Source organism: Falco naumanni, chromosome 6 (genome assembly GCF_017639655.2).
Source record: "Falco naumanni isolate bFalNau1 chromosome 6, bFalNau1.pat, whole genome shotgun sequence".
NCBI lineage: Eukaryota > Metazoa > Chordata > Aves > Falconiformes > Falconidae > Falco > Falco naumanni.
Window position 1 is genome coordinate 80,057,893 of NC_054059.1, and position 20,343 is coordinate 80,078,235.

The 20,343-nt window shown below is 43.0% G+C and overlaps 1 protein-coding gene across 4 annotated transcripts; it reads right to left on the minus strand.

Annotated features, from left to right (window-relative positions):
* Nucleotides 1-6,243: 6,243 nt before the first annotated feature.
* Nucleotides 6,244-18,401, minus strand: SLC25A27 (solute carrier family 25 member 27). Of its 4 annotated transcripts, none has more exons than XM_040599154.1 (9): nucleotides 18,101-18,401; nucleotides 16,290-16,481; nucleotides 15,490-15,574; nucleotides 13,513-13,635; nucleotides 12,642-12,754; nucleotides 11,228-11,312; nucleotides 10,485-10,577; nucleotides 10,054-10,156; nucleotides 6,244-7,888 (listed from the first exon to the last, which is right to left on the minus strand). In XM_040599154.1, the coding sequence occupies exons 1-9, from the start codon at nucleotides 18,369-18,371 to the stop codon at nucleotides 7,817-7,819; spliced, it is 1,137 nt and encodes a 378-aa protein (XP_040455088.1). In that variant the 5' UTR covers nucleotides 18,372-18,401; the 3' UTR covers nucleotides 6,244-7,816. The 4 variants fall into 4 exon arrangements, with proteins under 4 accessions (XP_040455088.1, XP_040455087.1, XP_040455090.1 ...); XM_040599153.1 differs by having other exon boundaries at nucleotides 12,636-12,754; XM_040599156.1 differs by lacking the exon at nucleotides 18,101-18,401 and adding an exon at nucleotides 17,989-18,088.
* Between the last annotated feature and the right edge of the window lie 1,942 nt (nucleotides 18,402-20,343).

The following is a 20,343-nucleotide window of genomic DNA, read 5'->3' on the forward strand; positions in this document are numbered from 1 at the left end:
TCCAAACTGTAAGTACAGATCAGGAGCCAAATTATTCTAAAGAAAACTTAAAGGTAATTCAGGATATGAATGATAAAATAAATAAGTGGACTTATTTGAGGGATGGTCGTATAGTGGTACCATCCAATTTAATATGGACCACAGCCGTAATAGAACATAATAAGATGTATTGGGGAGCTGATAATTTATATAAAAGTCTAAACCAGAAATTGATAGGGCAGAACTTGTATACTGTAATAAAACAGGTGACTCAGCAACGTGAAATGTGTTTGAAAATTAGCCAGGGCAACAGTAGCAAGTTGATTTTTCCAGACTGCCAAGAATTTGGGGGTACCGATATTTATTAAATGAATGGACACCCCAACGTATCATACAGTATTATGGACCTGCAACTTGGAATCCTAATGAACTCATTAACGGTGCTCGAGAACCTATCTACAATCTGAATCGTATCATTCGTCTAAAATTATTACTAATCAAACAGCTATGTGAAATGCAATTTATCAACACAGGATGGTTCTCGATTACCTGCTAGCCAAAGAAGGAGGTGTTTGTGGTAAAGTAAATGTTTCCAATTGTTGTTTGAAAATTGATGACAATGGTGAGGTAGTTAAACAAATCACATCAGAGATAGGGAAGTTAGCCCGTGTTCCCGTCCGAACTTGGAAAGACGAATATTGACTTGTTTTCCTGGCTTCTCGGGAGCCCCTGGGTAAAACGAATCCTATTTTATTTGTTATTTGTTATGTGGATTAGCCACCTTATTGTTTTTGCCATGTGCTGTTAAATGTTTTATAAGATTAATTCAACACGTTCAATTTGCTATTATGGTTTCACCCGATGGCGTTAAACAAATGCGAGTAGTATGACAAAATGTACACACAAAATAACATTTTAATAGCCAACAAGAATTTGGAAACAATTGACTCTTAACAATTCAGATAACAATGTAGGCTGAGTAAGAAAAAAAATAGAATAGCAACAAAAACAAGCGCCCGGAATGCAAAGACGAGGGTATGGTAACGTCTTTTATACTTTTCCACCTCCGCCATAAGTTCTTGACGTGAGACAACAGAAAAACGCACCCTCTGCCTAAACAGCAACAGGAAGAAAAAGTTTTTGATCTTCTTTCTAATGAACCATATAGGTTAAACGTTTTGAGAACGCTCACCTTACAGAATGTTCGGAGGGGGAAATGTCCACTCTAGACCCTTCTTCCCTGGAAGGTGACGTGGTGGTCTGGTGGTGAGAAAACCTTACATTGAAAACAGGGACCTGTCATTTGGCCATAGTGCCATAAATGTTACCATTAACAGACTTACCGGAGTGGTAAGCTCGGGAAATGGGTTTGGGACTTCATCTGGGCGCGCAGTAGCCATTGTTTGTCACACGAATGGTCCGTGTATACCTTTGAGCATGCGCATGCGCGATTTTAAAGCCCCACGGAATGTGTTGGAAAAATCTGGAAAGACCGCGCATGCGAAATCCCTATAGTCTAGCCATGATAGTGACGCATGTAAAAAAAAAAAAAAAAAAAAAAAAAAAAAAAAGGGGAATGTGTTAAGAAAAAGTGTTATTTTTAGGTTTTGGTTTTGTAGGTTATTATTATATGAATTACCCAACTCTTTGGAGTTATTTTGAAAACTGTGTGTTTGATGCAAAGTACAAACATGAACTAGAAATTGAATAGCAGAATAACAGTCCAGCAAAGTTTCATGTAACGTGAAAACAGACTTCTTCACTCGTGAATCCAGTACTTCTCTTCAGGAAGTGACGAAGATGAACAGAAAAGAACGAGCCGCTTGTATCCACTATTCAAGAATAAAGAAAACTCCTGAGAAATCATGGGCTGTCACTCGGGCAGGACCCACAGGACTACGATTCTTCAGGTCATAATTATAGTCGGATGTTTGCCAAATTTGTACTTAACTCTGTGGAATAAGAATGTACATTTATCCCTGGTACAAGGCATATCTCAGGCTCTGGATAAAACTGATTGTTGGATATGTACACATATGCCTGAATATGGAGGAAAGGGTATATCATTGATTGGATTTCCATTACCTAGGAATAAATCTTAGGAAAGACTGTAGGAAAATACCTCTTGGAGTATTGAAAATGATGAGATTTTAAAATTAAAGATAAATAGTCCTAAGGTGCAAGAGTCATACTATATGTGTGTTCAGAGATGTAATCCGCCTAAAAGAATGGGAATTGTGGATTGTAATCCCGTAATGTATGTAGGAACTCAGTCCTTTTGTAATAACGCTTTAGACATCGGTACTTCACTGTCTGTTAGCTCTACTGCTTGGCCAGTGCCCGAAGGGAAAGGATGGTACTGGCTGTGCAATGATACAGCTCAAAAGGTTTTACCTAAAAATTGGAAGGGAACCTGCACCTCGGGAGCAGTAGTGCCTAATATGACAGTACGTGATTCGTTCTCACAAGGATACTTAAACACAAATCCTATAATAGAGAGGCCTACTGCATTCCATAGTTTTGCTCGATGGTTTAAGAGTGAATAGAGAAATTAGAAAACAGAACAATATCTAGCCTCTCACAAGTGGTGTTACAAAATAGAATAACTTTGGATTTGCTGTTAGCTGATCGAGGGGGAGTATGTACAGTTATAAATACTAGTTGTTGCGTATACGTGGACCAAAGTAGAAGAGTTTCCACTGACTCAGAGGAAATATGGAAACAAACCAAGGTATTACATGAAGTAAGTGAGGAAGATGTGTCTTGGGATTTTGGAAATGTTTGGGCAACTCTAACTTCCTGGTTACCTAATGTACAATGGTTAAAACAGGTGTTAGTTGCCATAGTTTTGTTGACTGTTTTAATAATACTTGTGTGTGTTCTGTTCAAATGCTTATTCTATTGTACTTTTGAAAAATAAAATAGCAAAAGAATTTGCTTGTATCAAGAAAAGGGGGGAATGATGTGAATAAGCTGTAAATAATATGGTCAAGTTTGTATTCATAAACCAATATTCATTGTAATGCATAAACAGGCTTGTGATTGTATAGCGACAAAGGGGTTAAAATGTCTGAAAGATCATATAGACTGTTCGGACAAGAAAGTTGCAAATCTCTGCCATGGGAGCTGTCCTCCTTACCTGCAAAGCAAGTTGCCCTACCAAGGAGATAACGGGACAGCTGGATGTCTTTGAGTAAAACTACAAGGGGTATTGTAAAAAAACCCTGGGAAAGATTTCTACAAGTCTGCCAACTCATCACTTTTGAAACACAGCAGTGAAAGCAAAGAGAAGGGCCAAGACCTGGAGGGAAACCTACTGCTTCTAGAATAACTAAAGCATATGCTTCAAAGTGATGTAGTGTGAACGAACTTTAGAATAGAATTAAAGAATAAGCATTATGTTTGTGAGCCACTGTAACAATTGTAGATATCATGTACCGCCACATGTTACTCATCTACCTGTGGTGTCTGTTCTGTTATCCTTTGTTAGACATCCGCCTATCTGCTGACCTTCTGTGTTAAAACTTTAGCGGAACACTTCAGCAGGAGAGGACAGATAAGGGTAAAAGAAATAATTAAGCAAGAAAAGCAGATGGCCAGCAAGGGCATAAATTACCTCAGACCGATAAGAACACTGCAAATGAGCAAAAGGTGAAAAGAACACCATGAGGAAGACCTACAGCCTTCCTCCCATAGACCACTGCCCACATTCTAAAGACCCCGGCCCACAGTTTTTGGAAGAATCTGCGCATGCGTGAAAGACTGATAAGCTAATTAGCATACGAAGTGAGGGTAGGCGGGTTCAGGTAATGAATATGTATAGGCGTTAATGGAATATTCATTGTTTCATTATATAAATATAAGATAATCTGCCCCTCTGGGTGTGTACGATTGGTGGAAGGATCCCCCGTACGCCCGGCGCCGACAATAAAGAATACTTAATCACTAAGAAATTCTGAAGACGTTCTTTGAAACAAGAACAAAAGAGTCTGGGTCTGAGCCAGTGGCCAGTCTTGCCCAATTTGTTATCAGTAAGCCCCAACTCAAACAAAGATATTTTTGATCAAAACAGATTTTATATGTATATATGAGGAACGTTTAGATTCCTAAAATGATCAATAGTGGGTTTAAACCATTTGTGTTTTTTTGTACCCTCTCTCTTGCCTACAACCAAGAGCCTGATAACTGGCCTTGGAATCATGCCCAGAAAAAACACACTGGAATAATGGGAAAGGTGGACTCAAAGAGGAAACTAGCTATGGTGGTTTTTTTCTGAAAATGAGGTGTACCAAAGGAATCAATGGGATCGGGAGGATGTACACAAAGTCGACCGATTATGGGGAAAATTAGGAAATAGGATAAAAGTAGGGTGTCAAACATATAATGAAAAAGATAACACCAAGATTTCAGGAGACACCCTGATTAATGTCAGAAAGGTAGATAAGGAATTTACCCTTCTAAATACAACCGTGTGCTTTAATTCACGGGAATGTTGGCACAATTTTCCCTTAACCGAGCCCATCTTTATAATATGCCTAGGAAAATATCCTTTTGAACATAGAACATGGGCCAGAAAGATAGGTGACAAGTGGCAAACAGTAGATTTAGAATCTTGTATTATGCGAGAACAGCAGGGCTTCCTCTGTGAAAGCAATACTATAATGGCTCAGGATACTTGTTTAGATACAGATCAGAAAATATGTCATTTCGAGGCCCAACCAAATGCAAACTTGAAAACAGTAATTATATATGCAGGGAAGGAATGTGCGTGTTTGAGAACTAAGTGTAACACAATAACTGTAGATGGGGAGGTAAAGGAGACTGCACAATATTCAAATTACTGTATCTGTAATTTTACATCTAATTTTACCCTATCACAGATGATAATTCCTACCCCCATAGGACTAAATATAAGCAGTATAAAAGAACTATTAAAACATGCAGATTTTACAACGTATACTGGAAGAAACCAAAGAAAAGGGACACAAAACTCTTCTTATGATCCATCATGATGTAGAGGGGATCAAGAAAGTTTTAAAAAAAGGTAGAACAGGATGGAAACCATAATTGGTGGAATACTCTCTTTGGCTGGTCACCTTCTGCAACAGGAATTCTTAACACCATGGTACACCCCATTGTGATCTTATTGATCAGTTTAGGAATTTCCTTAATACTAACCATTATGTTATATTTGTGGGTTTGGAGAATGTTTAAAAGGGTAACACTTATGTATGATGCTTTAAATCATTTGGGAGGACTGCTTAAGTAAAAGAATTTACTTAGTTTGATAGAAAAGGGGGGATTGATATGGAGAAATAGCGTGAAATGGGGACAATGGACATCGACTGTGATTGTATATGTCTGCTCAAGGAATGTGGGTATGGTGACTGGTCATGGGTGCGGTGTCTGGTCACATAGGCACACAGCTCTGAGGAGACAACTACAGTTTTTGAGGAGACGCCTGCCCCTCTTCCTCTAACAAAGGGGAGACGGGGAGACGCCTGCCCTTCTTCCTCTAACAAAGGGGCTATTTAAAAGAGAATGAGAAAAGATGAGAGACATTCAAATGCTATCTAGAAGGAGGGAGTGCTAAGTCTCCTTGCTGGAGAAGATTGGATGGTCACAAGAACATGAATCACCTACAAACCTGCAAGACGACCACCACATTCCAGGAAACGGACTGATAAGCTAATTAACATACGAAGCGGGGTTTAGGTAACGAGTATGTATAGGCGTTAATTGAATATTCATTTGTTTCATTGTATAAATGTGAGATGGTTCGTCACTTCGGGCATGCACGCTTGTGGAGGAGCGATCCCCCGTGCATCTGCGCGCAATAATCACACCTACTTTATAACTTTCGAGTTATAGAGTCTAATTCCGCACGTCACTGCAAGGGTGCGATTTCTCTCTGGGTTTGCCCCACTTTTCCCAGACAGACCTTTGAGATTTGGATGGGGCTGCCTCCCAGCCTTTTGGGACAATGGTCAGAAGTGGAGGGGTGAGGACGAGGAAGGCCTGGAACTTCACCGAGCCTTTCTTAGGCCACAGGAGGGTCTAGCCCAGCAACCTCAGTGCCGTCCTAGGGCTAATTCTTGGCTTTGGAAACCGAAGCCGGTAACTTAATAAATAAGGCCAAGTGCTTCAGTCTTGCTTGAAAAATTTGGCACTACAAAACATTAAGGAGTTAATGTGGCAAGTTTTGCTATTCACATTATTTTTTAAAAAATACAAAATACTAGCAATCAACACAACACTCTAGTGTTTCATGCTCATAAAAAGAGTTTTATTAAGAGTTAAAACAGGTTTTCACTACAAGGCATTTAAAATTTTTTAAACTCACTAGATAAGGTACTTATGCATAATCCATCATCAGGTTTATCTGAGTAACAGGATTGCAGGCAGGACCACTTAGCAGGTAACTGAAAAAGCAGCTTTGACTGTTGGTTTATAATCACTGGCGATGGTGTGCCAGAGGGAAGGAACTCAGTTTGGTTTCTTAGGCTGACAACTAGATGGATAACAGTATTTCTGAACAAAAACTTCTGACCCCCTAATAATGGTGAGATGAATTTTTTCCAAAAGGGAATCGCACACCCAGATGCATGCAGCCACAACACATCTACACTACAACCAAAAAGTATGACTGCAAGCCAAGACAACACTCGAACTGCATTTAATCAGAAATTGCCACATTGAAGATACTAGTTGCAAAGACTAGAAGAAATCCTGAGCATTTACTTGGAGAGCTGTCATGTACAGTCATGTCTTTACTAGATACTGCTAAATCAAAGCCAGCTTTTTTCTATCTATGTTATGATTGCTTTTATACTGCATTTTTGCCTCCTGATTGCCGAAGATAAGCCTAGTGACAAACAGCAGTAGTCCCCTTCCCTATGAGATCTGGAAAGCTTTAGGTTAAAAAAAAATAATGAATCACCCTTAGGCAAACATTTGGTGGTTTTGAAAAGAACGTTACATTTCTATCTAGGTTTGAACTGGGCACAGCATGTATTTCTATGGAAAAGTGGTACTTCAGTGGCCCAGTCTGCCACGTCAGCACGGGGACTCTCGTGGAACAGGCAGTTCAACTTGGTCCTATGAGCAGCATGTCCTTCAAGAGGGGCAGAGCAAACTAGGCTTTTGATTTCCTGGGTACAGGACTGCATTTCACTCATGGATGTTACTCAAATAGTTGAGTGAAGAGGTCAGGTGATCTCTAGAAATGAAGAGGAACACAAACTCTTGCACTTTTTGTGCACAGTAAATTTGAAATCAGGTAAACTGCTTTAATCTTTTTCAGCACCTAGCACTACAGGCTTGGTTTGCTGAGGCATCACGCTAACAAGAGGTAGTACCATGAAGAACTGTGTGCAAATGTAATAATAACAAAAATTCGTAAATAATTTTCTGGACTACTTAGCCACAGAAGATGTTTAGTGCTGTGTTGTTCAGCCTCCTTTTGTCCTTGACAATAGGAACCATCTCTGTTATCAAACAAGCCAACAGTATTATATTCCACTTGCTTGTTAGATTTTTTTTTAACCTCTTCTGACAGTTTTAGAAAGCTGATGCTCACTGCAGCAAGTATTATTGTGACAATTTTATCCCGTGGATTACTTAAATTTCATACAGCAGTCTGACAAGCAAATAGTATCCTTAAGTCATGGCTACTCCTAACCAGTAAGGACTGGATTTGGGGCAGCAACCTATACATGTGATCCTTCTGCCAGTCTCCTAAATGCATTATTTTCTGTGGGGTCAGGATGCCTTGTGGAATGAGAACTCAGCTTTCCATTCTTCTTTGTTTTGCGAATACTGAAGTAGCTTCACGACTTTAAAAAGAACTAATGCCACAAATCCTTCTGATTTGTTCATATGTAAGCCAGAATACCAGTGACCAAGGAGCCTGTGAAAGCAAACACTGAAGTCAGAGGCTTAAAACAGAAGTGACCCAATAAACCCATTAGATTAAACTATCTCCTCTTAAAAATCACATTCTTATGCTCGATCTCATATCTTTCATACAAAAATCATAGTGTTGCATATGATTAGGGCTACCCAATCCTTTACAAGACACCTAGAACTTTTTTTTTTTCAGCTTGCCAGCCCACAAATGTTTGACCTGAAATGTTTCAGAGTTGGGGGATACTTCAGGCTAAATTATTTTTAATTTTTTTTTCAGAGTTTACTTGTTCTCCTTGCATAAAATTTATATCCTGCACCTTAGAGGAGTTATAGAGGACTGTATGAAAATTTTATTTGTAAAAAGTTTGTGATGGTTGGTAAAAATGCAATGTTAAAAAGGAAAAGAAAAAAGAAAAAAAAGGGGAAATTGTAGAGGAGTTATAGAGGACTGTATGAAAAAATTATTTGTAAAAAGGTTGTAATGATTGTTAAAAACATAAGGTATGAAATGTTTTTTAAAAGCTGTGGGCTGGCTTCAGGGGCGGTGGGTTGGCCGATGTAGATAAGGTGCAGCTGTGGCTGGTTCTGTTAAGTGGGTGAGAGCCAATGAAGAGAGAGCAGCCGAGGAAGAAGCAGAGAGAGGAAGAGAGAGGGAGAGAGGGGGAGAGAGAGAGAGAGAGCGCGAGAGAAAGAACACAAGAGAGAGAGAGAGAAAGAAAGACGGACAGCCAGAAAGAAAGACAGCAAGACAGCCAGGAAGACAGACAGAAAGACAGACAGACAGACGGAAAGACAGACAGACAGACAGAAAGAAAGACAGACAGACGGAAGGAAAGACAGACAGACGGAAGGAAAGAAAGAAAGACAGAAAGAAAGAAAGACAGATGGAAAGAAAGACGGAAGGAAAGACAGACGGAAAGAAAGATGGAAGGAAAGACAGACAGAAAGAAAGAAAGACGGAAGGAAAGACAGACGGAAAGAAAGAAAGACGGAAGGAAAGACAGACGGAAAGAAAGAAAGACGGAAGGAAAGACAGACGGAAAGAAAGAAAGACGGAAGGAAAGACAGACGGAAAGAAAGAAAGACGGAAGGAAAGACAGACGGAAAGAAAGACGGAAAGAAGCATGCTCTAGGTGAGGAGAAACTAGGAGAAGGCAGTAGAGACTGGCATGAAGAATGTGCTGGTATGAGATGGTAAAAGACCTTGTTGCAGCTTGATAGTTTGGAGAGTGCTCTGACATGCACCCATGTAGTTGAGATGCCTTTTTTTAAAAAATTTTTCTTGGGGGGGTTAGAAAAATGGTTAAATGTTTGGCAAAAGGCTGCCTTGTGCCTATGAAATACCTTTTTCTGCTCCTCTGAAAAACCCATTAAACGTTCCCAAGCCTTCAGGAAATCTAAATTGCCATATGCTCTGTGGAAATTGTGAGCCGTAAACTCACAAAGACCCCATCGATACTGAATATGCTTTGGCTCAGGGGACTGAGCAGAACCTTTCTGTAACTGCTCTTACTAGAGGCTGCTGACCACTGTTGTGCTCAGTTAAATTAGAGAAGGGAGGCTTTTGCTTTCGATCATAGCACTCAATCTGGTAATTTAAACAGTGTTAAGACCTTGAAGCCAGCTTGCAGAGTCTAGACGCAGTCATACATCTAAATTAGCTATTGGGAATTGTCCCTTGCCCAAATTAACAGCCGAGTTTCAGTTCCCAGGCTCCAGCTGCTGCTAAGCTTAACTGTGCACATGTAGCTTTAACAGAAGACCTAGGTTGGAAGAGTAATAAAGCAATTCTGGGATCAGGAGAGAAGGAGGAATTAAAGTACAAGGGATGCCAAGGGAATCCAGGGCTGGGAGTAAGAAGGGAACAACAAGGGGTTTGGGGAAGAGAGAAAGGAGGGATCTTGAAATTGTAAAAAAAAAAAAAGCAAGGAAAATCACTAGCAATTAAGCAGGATAACATTTTCCATATTAGAGATATGCAAGAGGCAACGTGGGGGAAGTGATACTGCATGCAGACAACTGTCATGCACTGCATTCAACTATGCTAGTGGCAATTAAATTGATACACCCAAATAGTGTTGAAAAACTGTTGACATAGAAAGAACTCCTTACAGTTTAATGCCACATTGTTCAACTGTCGTGTAAAGAGAGTTAAAAGGCACTTACCATTCGCATCCAGGTTGGTATAAAGCCTTTGTATAGAGACATAAACCCTTCACCCTTTACAGTCTGAATCAAGCAGTCCATGGAAGACTTGTACAGCAGACCTCTAGCGATGTGCAAGGAGTATAAGAGTTAGGATTACTAATATGCAATTTTTAAAAATCCCATCTTCCCCAAAAAACAATTGGCATCTGATCAATTTATACAAACAAGAGCTCTTTTGTAAGCTCACTGGAGTCTAATGAGAACCCCAGTAACTGAGTATGCTTAGGTGGCTGTCACAGCAATGCCCCCCAGACATTTACTAAATCAGTAAAATTATCTTCAAAAAGATGAAAAGCAAATTAGAAACTCAGCACTTCACTCCAACTGAAATCAGTGAGACTCAGGGTTTCAGTTTGCTACTGAAAAGTTGATCTCTGGAGTGCCCGTACCTTCCCTGCTTGTCCCTCGGCTGGTTCATTATCCGTGTTTTGACCACATCAGCAGGAGTTCCCAGAACAGCGGCCACCAGGCCAGAACAGCAACTGTCAACAGCAACAGATACTTAAAGAAGAAACCAAAATTTATTGTGGCCATCTAAGCACCATGATTCCAGTTCTAATAACAAAGGCACATTAAAACAGTTACTATAAAATCATGAGTGATACCTCATAACATAAACTTGATTTGGGAGAAGGCTTGCTAGGATGCTCTTGCTCAGATGTTCTGAGGCAGGGATAAAGGACCCACAACAGGCAATTTATGATATTGCTTTATACAAAGCAGATTTCTGCATGATTTAAAGGAGTAAAAGAGGTGGTTCTGCAGGGGTGGTATCACTCATCCTTACTGTTTGCTAAAATTAAAACTAGATTAGATAAAATAGTAGCAATTCTAGAAAAGTGGAAATGCCTGTGCTCTCACAGATGAGAGCAAAGGTGCTTAAATGCATCAGCAAGGCACTTCCAGGAAGGGCAGTTTTGTAGCAGTGGTTGCATCCTTTCCCTTGTGTCTTTTGTAAAATGATGTTCTCTCAGGAAAAAAAAAATAAAAAAGAAAGAAAAGATAAAGGTGCATTTCATCAGCAGTATCATGCCCAAAGAAAAGGGGCTTCTGCTAGCACAGAGAGGCAGATCAAGGCAGCGAGGCTGGAAAGGCCTCACAGTGGAAAAGGAGTTATCAGGGAATACGACACCTGGCAACACTGTGAGTCACACTGTTGTCTGAAAGTGACGTGTTCAGAAGCAAGAAGTGTTTCACTGTGTCATAAGTTGTCAGATCTGTAAAGAGGATAATTAGAAAAAAACAGTACTGTCAGAATTAAATGGGGTGTGTGGTGTTCACTACATAGGATGGAGGTGCGGCAAGACCTAAGTTCCCAGGGCAGCTCCTCCCATTGGCACAGCTAGCACTCTGCCCCCAGCTTCTGATGATGGTTGGGGCACCTAAGTCCCATCTTTGGACATGTGAGTACATGCTCCTTTCTACTACCATCTTCTCTGATTTACCCTACAAATGATAAAATGGAGCCCAAACGGAAGATTCTTCAAAATAAGACTGCACGTTATCATTGTGTATGATAGAGAGATGTACCTTAGCTAACAGGCATGCTGTAGCCCCCTCCTCTATCAGCTTCTGCTGCAAACACCAGCCATCCAGCGATTCCATTACTGCTGCTTAGAAGGTGTAAGCTTACACCACCTCTCATTTTCTACCTTCCAAGACATTTGTTAGTCATGCTGTTAATGTAACACTGTGTTGAGTGACCTAGATATTGGTAGCCATCGTGCCAAAGAAAACACAATGTCCAAAAGTGAAAATTGCCGAGACAATGCTATAGTATGTACCAAGCACAGAGTATTTATGGTGGGAACCTGTGGGCAGTGTCTTTCACTCCCAAAGACATCTCCCTCCTTACTTTACAAACAGAACCTCAAGAAGGAGAGCAAAGACTATCAACACACCCTAGCAGTTTTGGAGAGACAGAGGAAAGCTCTGTCTATATGTGGAAAGAGTGAGGGCTTCCTGGATCAGCTGAGCACTTCAGCAGCTGCTCTGCAGCTCCATCACACCTTGTTGTAGCATGGGACACTGACCCATGGACTGTCTCCCTACCTCAACCTTGGACCTGTCTTACCACCATGGACCTGCTGGTGATTCTGAGCTCTGTCTGACCCTGGTGACCCTCACCGGCCCTGGCACTGGCTCAGCTTCATGGCTTGGCCTCAGACCTGCCTCGTCACCACACACGTCCCTGAGGATCTGGATCTTAGTGAAACCTGGCTGCCTTCACTGGCTATACCCTGCTGGGGTGCAGGGGCAGGGCGGGGGGGCTGGGTTGCAGCTGGTGAGGTCCCTACTCTGCTGGCCATGGGACCCCCTCAGCTTCCAGCTCACCATTTCTTAGGCTCCGGCACAAACTTATTTTTAAGCAACTTGATATCCACAGGACCCAAAACACCGGTGCACAAGGCAGAAGTCACCTGCAGCGCACTCCAAACAGGTACTCGGTGTAGATAATCAAGAGACTTAATACCAGGGGAGCAGGTGAACTCTTCTTAAAGCTTAGATGCGGCCTTAAGTGCTGGAGATCAAGTTCTTACAGGTACCTCCCATGTTCACCAGAGCAGCTCTCTGGACATTGGGCACCCATCCAGCCCAAAGCCCCCGTATTCCTCCTTCAGACAGGATCTTCATAAATGCATGGTGCACTCCTCGAAACCTGAAATCAATATGCAACTAGTAGGTAGACAGCCCAGCTATGGAGAAATCTTTGCATATTTCAGCACTTTGCTGCACCAGGTCCTCACATAGGAATGGCAATCTACACCTGCGAGGATCTGGCCCTCTGGATTCACTGTTGGATCCATTTTCGGATCCATCTTTGACTTCCATGCTGTGATATTTTACCAAACATACCAGCTGTCCTGCTAAGCAGCAATCTGGTCACTAGCAGACAACCCTTTGATCCCACAGCTGGGTTGCAATACTAAATGTATGAGACACAGAACAATGCCAGCAGTTTTGGATGCAAAGAGCAGCGTGTCCAGGTATCTCCAGAAAGGTTCTCAAGGCCTGCTGTCTGCAGGTGACCCAGTCCTTCCCTGCACCCGTGTCCTGCACAAGCCGTTTCCCCCACCCTTTCTTCCAGCTTCCCTTCAGAAAGCATCCTTCCCTTCCTCTGGCAAAGCGCTAGCGTGGACATGCTGCGCATGTAGGATGGGTGAGAGTTTTTGGTTTCTGGGACCAATACAACAGAATAAGGAAGGCAGCGAGTATAAATGGAATAAGGAGGAAGTCTCGAATTTTCCACCCTCTGCAGTGCCCAGAGCCATTGCATGCCTCCCAGGTACTGCTTTTCCCCCAAAAAGGGCACAGAGCAGCTGGGGACAGGAAGTGGCAGAAAACAGAGACAACCACATCCTGGACCAAAGAGTAATCATTAACAGGGAAAAAATGCCAGCTTCAAGAGGAACCAACCGTAACGGCTTTCCTTCCAACTTCCTTTTCCCCTCCATCTGCATCTGCACCTTCACCAGATCAGTTGGGCTGGCGAAAAACTGTCCGATGGCACCTGCAGACATGCCTCCAACTACAGCTTTCCTGCCAAACAGGGAAAAAAGACATGCTACAGAAAACACTGGAAGTCTTCACAAATCCCAGTGCTCGAGCTGAAGGGTTCAGCAGCACAACCTAGCTGAAACAAGCGTAAATAGTTATTACTTATACTAAATGGCCAGTGTTAAGGTAATAATTGTGGCAACTGCAGGTAGTTAAGAGGGTCAGTAATACTTCTGTCAATTTTAAGAATGGGTTAAAACTTATCAGAGTGGGAAAAATCATATTATAGGTCACCAAGATGCTCTGCTTCCTCTTCGGGTTACATTATACTCTTTGCTTAAGGCTTGAAGGCAGGATGGCAAGGTATACAAGTAAGAGATGGTGCTTCATATATTGTAATAACTGAATGCCAATCTGAAGTTCTAAACTGCTTGCTGATATATAAAACTTTTCTTTCTCTCCCGTTGCTACTAGTTAAGTTGTGTTAATTTTCTGCTTCTACTTATTTTAGTAGAACTAGAAATTTCAGTATTATCCACAGGTCCCCCTTCCCATAGCACCAGGCATGACAAGTATTTTATATTAGATTTTATAAAACCTAGCCTAAAAATGGTTACATATTCAACCCAAGATCTGGCTTTTGAGTAAGATACTTGATTGTATGTGATAATGTGTGTGATGATAAAAGTACATGACTGGCATTTTAACAATAAGGATTTGACAATTAGAAATTAAAATTTTTTTGCAAAACTTCTATAAAAATCTGCCCATTCCCCACAGGTGAAGGGGTAATTCTGTGACTGTATGTCACTTGCATTGTCAGAAAAAGGACTGAGTGAGATTTAACTGTTGCTGAATTAAACTTGCAAAACAATTACTTTGGTTTTGCTTTTTATAGGGATCATTTGTCTCCTTAGGAAGGATGTACAGATTTAACTTAGGCTGACATCTGTCATGCACACATGGATAAAAGAGTGTTTTTTTCCTTCATGATCTGCCTCTTCAGTAGCCAGGAACTTCCCATCTCTTGGGCTAAGATACACCACCAGCACTGGCAAACCTTCCTATTGCCCTTGCTTGTAATCCAGTGGCATAGTCATTTCTTACCCAGGCAGTACAACAAGCAGCAAAACAGCAGAGCATCACCATACTGCTGCTGCACGACACCTACCAGGTTCCATCCCTTCAGCAGCTGAAAATCGGAGATTTCAGATTTCAGATCCCCTCGCTTCTTTTCTGCACAGCTCCAGGCGATATTTGAGATATCCTTCATACCTTTGGGAATGTATCTTCACCCCGTGTGAAGCTAAACAAGCTCTCGGGTGACCTGGGAGCTGAGCAGGGCGCAAGCTGCAAGTCCAGCTTGGCTCACCTGGACCTCTGGTTTGCATTACCCCAGCAGCTGTAGGATTTGTCACGGTTACTCACACTGGTGTCAGGTTTGTGCAGTCGCTCATGGCTTCTCCAGCAGCTGTCACATGCAGCTGTACAGTGAGCCACAACTCACCTACACTGCCCAGCATCCCCTGACCCACACGGAAATCAAAGAGCTGCCACTACAGCACAGACCCTGAGTCACAGCTCGGGACAGCTGCTACTGTCTATGTGGTTTATCATGTTTCTCCATCTCTTTAGCAGAGTATCCTTAGTAATCATGGTCCTAGTTAAGCCTCTGATAAACTTATTTCAATATTTTTTAGTCCTGCTCCCAGCTGAATGAAGAGACACTGCCCTGGAACTAAAACCAGAGAGTCTGTATCAGTGCTTGAACCTCTACTTTATATTTAACCTCTTTAGGATAGGCGAGCCATGAAGAAAAGGCAGCTTTTAGGGCTGCAGGATTCCTATAGTAAGGACAATCTCCAAACAGGCAAAAGCATAAATACTCAACGTTACCAGAAAGGAAAGCTTTCATCCTCAGCCCTGCCAAGCACGGAGTCACGGAGATGTTCATACGCAACCATCCGAATGCCAGAGTACACTGTGGAAAACAAAAGCAGGAGACGGTTCTTGCATCTGCCATTTCTGGAGGTCACACTGTGATAGAGAGACCAAGAGATTGGTTGTAAAACTCTCCAGAGCTCGCCTGGGTCAGCTGGTCACTGCTCTCATATCCATGATCAAAGTAGGGAAAGCAAGATGAGCCGCACATCTGCCAGGAGGCAGCATGGCTTGTGCTGGCACACTAAGGAGATGTGACTGCATTGCTTCCCTCCAGCTGATGCCAAGCACAAAACCTCCCACAAGTGCTTTTGAGGTTTGTTGCTGTCACCCTATTTCCAAATAAAACACAGAAAGCTGTTACTTGTGGACAAACTGCTAATGCATTTCCTCATCCTAGCGCTTGCAACCTTATCTTTTTTTCCCAGCCCATCCCCACTTCCCTCAGATAAAATATATTTATTGTTCTGAGGACTGAGTGCCTGCTTGCACTGAAGACTTCCCTGCAAAGACAACAGGGAAATTATATTTTGTTTTCCCAGAAGCCAGAATAAGGCTGTGAAGGAATGGGCAAGAGAGGGAAGAGATGATACTGAGCCAGAATCCCATATATTTCGAAGCGGGATTGCAGGGTAGACTGAAGAAGTCCTTACAGATGTATTTAAAGTACAAGAAGATATGGCAAGTTCACTCCAAAAGGCTGTTGGCCACAGAAGGCCAGACCCAAACTTGTCCCATCATAAGCAGATAATCACCTATGTGGCGGTAGACGGCTGGTGTGGCTCCTTGCCAGAGCTTTTGTAAGCCCTCTTCTTGCACAATGCCAGCTGCAGTGCGCAGCATGCCGCGGTAAGGGACTGCCTGGCTGGTGGCAGCTCCATTGCGATGAACAGCAGCTTCACCTTGGACCTGCAGTCGAGTTTTTGTGAGATCCAGGGGAAATGTCACTGAAGAGAAAGAGAAGGGGGAAAACATGAATATGAGTGCGGCGGTGGGGAGCCCTACCATGCTGGTAACATCTACACCACAGTCCTCCCTGCCAGGCTGCCAAGGGGGCTGTGCAAGTGCCAGAAGGCAGCAGGGATCATACCCAACTGCAGGTGCAGGCGATTCATGGAGAACAGGAGATTCATGTCCAAATCTGTTAAAAGTGACCAAAATACATTCCCATCAAACACCAAGTCTTTCTCTCTTATTTCTTTTTGCAGATTTGTCATGCAATACACGTACTTTGCAAGAGACTCAGGATTAAAAATCCTGTTCCAATCCAATCCCCCCCTGAATAAAAATCAGTCAAATCTCTTATTGAGCATGTGGCCTCTCCAATTCTGCCAAGCATAGTGGCAGCACACTTTACAGTCAGAAGCAACCCCACAGCAGCCATCGTAATGCAGACACACATGTAGGTGAGCATCTGTCCTACAAACCACCCTAAAACATGCTGCTTTTCTGATGCAGACACTAAAATCGTGTTTAGCCTGTTATTTCTTTGAAATAACTGGTGGCCAGGGAAGGTGGTCCAGCTAGATCTCAGCTTCCCAGGGCTGCTTCTGAAACAGTACGAGTATGTATTTGCTGCCCTTAATTTCATTTCCAGGCCAGGAGTGTCTCACTGGGTGATGGACTTTCCCAGCCTGTCTCAGGCAGTGAGTGCCCAGGAGTCTTGGTTGTCTTTTGTTCGATACCTCTGTAACACCATGTGCTGCAGGGTCCTTCCAGGGCAGGACTGAGAGGTGTTAGGGGAATGCAGACACTGCTCAAAGCCTCAGCAGACCTACAGTCTATTTGTACATTAAGTTTGGTATTCGTGTTTAAAGATTAGCAAAGATTGAGAAGTTACAAATCATTAGAGCAGGGCAACCGATCTGCCTGCAAGAGCTTGTAGAAGTTATATAGAATATGCTGAGAAATATTCCAAATAAGTTACTGATCACAAAGTAGTGCTACGCAGATGCCAGGCTGCTGCTTTCCTGCATTCCAGCAAGCAGTTTACTATACTCCATTTTTACAGATATCTCCACTGTAACCAGCAACATCAGCTTCTATTTTTCTTTGATTAACCTGCACTAACTATGAAAAGCAAATTCCTGAAGAAGTCAGCCCCTTGCTGCTAACTTAGGAAACAGATCATCCTGCCTCTTTACTCTTCTTCCAGAAACCCAGCAAGCACAAATCTTCAATTAGTTACAACTGCTCTGTGTTAAGGACTGCAGCCCTTTGGTCTCGGAGGCAAAGATTTTGAGCTGAAAAAGCCCTACCTCCAGCCACAGTCAGGTGGCTTAACACACTCGCAAGGCTTCAATTACTGTCGGCGCAGAGTGGAATGAATTTGCTGGAGCAGAGAAGCCGGAGTGAACACCGAGGAATGAGGCATCCAGGGCCTGAAGTTCCCCCTGCCCCCCATAAGTCAATTTTGAGCCCCTTCCCTCTCAGAAAAATCACGGTGAGTTGTACCTAGTTCTGCCACAGCTGCTGCACAGGCTGACAGAGCCAATTTGCTGGCTCGGGGCCATCTCTCTGCAAGAGGTAAGCTCTTCTCTTCTGCAGGTGACATCTAGCCTCTAACCTGAAACACGGCTAACCGGCCACCCTGCGAGGGTCTGGAGAAAAAGCAGCCCTTGACTCAGTTCTGTGCTGGGTCCTTGAGGAGACAGATTACTGAAGGTGACGTTTCTCCAGCGCCAGCACCACGAACTGTAGCAGCCCCAGTGCCTCCTGCAGAGCTGCCAGGTCCTTGTGCAGGGACACCAGCGACTCCTGCGCAACAGGCTCCTGGGAAAAGACTTTTTGCCGGAAACCAGCAGTGCAGGTACAGCCACACACACAATTTTTCCCATTATCTACATTTTTTTTTTAAAAATAAATCATTAATCAGACCTCAAGAATATGAGCAGGCGTGTGGCATGCTGTCATTGAGAGCAGTGCCTCGGGAGCCCCAGCCTGCATCCCTGTGTCAAGCAGCTGCACACACATCCCATACAGATGGATCGATACAGGTCTGGGTTAAGGAAAGCTGTGTTAGCAACACCTGCAAGCACAGCTGGAGTGTGAGTGCTGGAGTGCTTGTAGCAATCCCTGTCTCCTGGGGATTAGGCGCAGCAGGGCAGTTTGAGCAAGGGACATGCAAACCTGGGAAGACAGAAGCCGATCTCTGCCCAAAGCTCTGCATGTGAAAAGTTTAAAGCTTTTCCTGGCTGAACGCTGAAGCCCTGTTAATTGTGTGCCAGTCCTAATTTCTCTTAATATAGGCATATTTAGTTTCTCATTATGAAGAAAAGGGTAAGGCATGTGCTGTTCAGGAGAAGCTTTTTATTTATTATTAAGGCTCAGCTGAATCACTAAGTTAATCATTAGCCATTAATCACTAATCCTCATGCTGTGGATCTGAGGGTTTTTTAGGTCACAGAAACATATCCTAGAACACCTCCCCACACCCCTGTCTGACTGCCTAACATGTTGGTGTGCAATCCGGGTCACAACGATTCACACCAAGGGAGCATTGCAAGTGAAATACTCAGCTAAAGTCGGATTAATTTATCTTGTCGGTCACCAGTAAAAGATATTAAATTTGATCCTTCTTTGCGTTAAAAGCAAACTACCGACAAAACCCTGATTAAAGTGGGAAGAAGTCATAGTGCAATGTAATGCAAACATGCCTGGCTGCACTGAGGGTTCAAGTGGTTCAGAACTTTATTCTAAACAGTTTATGCAATCTGCTGTTGGCACTTTTGTGCCTCCCTCCATGACTGTTCTCTAGGCTTTGGTCAGCTTGTGCCACTTCGTATCAGCCTGTAGGTCATCGATTTGTGATTTAGGTTGGAGAGGACCTCTAGAGGTCATCTGCTACTATCCTCTGGTCAGAGCAGGGATAGCTTCAGAGCTATCTCAGGTTGCCCAGGGTCATCTTTGGTCACCTGAAAACCTCCAAGGATGGTGATTTCACGACCACAGCCTGCTCCAGTTCTTAACCACTTTGTGAGTATTTTTTCCTTCCGTTCAGTCAGAATTTCCCACATTGCATGTTATGTCCGTTGTCTCTCATCCCTTAGATGTACACCTGTGGCGGACACTATCTTTTCTATAACCATGCTTTAGGGGTGGAAAACAACAACTAGGTCACTCCTTAAAATAAACCCCATGGCGCTGCGGCATCCTATGGAGAGAGCAGCTCTGTGTGGTCATTTTTAGTCTGGAGAAATAAGTTCTTTTTTAAACCAGCTTGATTTGGTGATGGCCATGAGGAAGAATTTTCTCTTCCTACAGAATCTTTGCAATGAGCCTGACCTGGACATGGACGCTTGTGTGGACAGCTCTGTGATTTGCGGAGCAGGGAAGGGCCAGCGCCTATGGAGCTCCCCCTCCATATGTGTGATAGATATATAAACAGCTGGAGTTTATATATCCCCAAATCCTGAGGGAGACAGCTCCAACAGAGAGCGCGCTTCCTGTTTATGTATTTCAGTTTTCAGTGAGACAACGCCAGTTTGATCAAAGGCTGCATGTGCAGGGAGGGAGCATGGACCTCAGATGCGATGGAAACACAGCAGCAGGGTCTGGGAGAGCTGTGTGCTGCTGGAAAAAGGCAGCCAAACTGCTCCCATCCTCTCACCTGCTTCCATTGGTGGTGACTGTGTTAGTTTACATCGGAAAGACCATTAACTATTACCCGTCCAGGACTAGGATCTAGTCTGAGAAAAAGTTGTGGGTAACTACTGTGCCATTGTATGGGTTGTATCCTCCACACACTAGTGCCTTTCAGCAGTGTCTCTCGTCGTTCACCAAATCATGCCCCAGAAGCAGAAGCTAAAA

Excerpts from the sequence above, each read along its gene's own strand:
- SLC25A27 (XM_040599153.1), bottom strand. The coding sequence starts at position 18,371 with ATGGGAAAAATTGTGTGTGTGGCTGTACCTGCACTGCTGGTTTCCGGC. Across the intron at positions 13,636-15,489 it reads GATGAAAGCTTTCCTTTCTG|GAAAGCTGTAGTTGGAGGCA; the intron begins GTAACGTTGAGT and ends CCTGTTTGGCAG. Across the intron at positions 7,889-10,053 it reads TACCAACCTGGATGCGAATG|GCTCCTTGGTCACTGGTATT; the intron begins GTAAGTGCCTTT and ends TTGCTTTCACAG.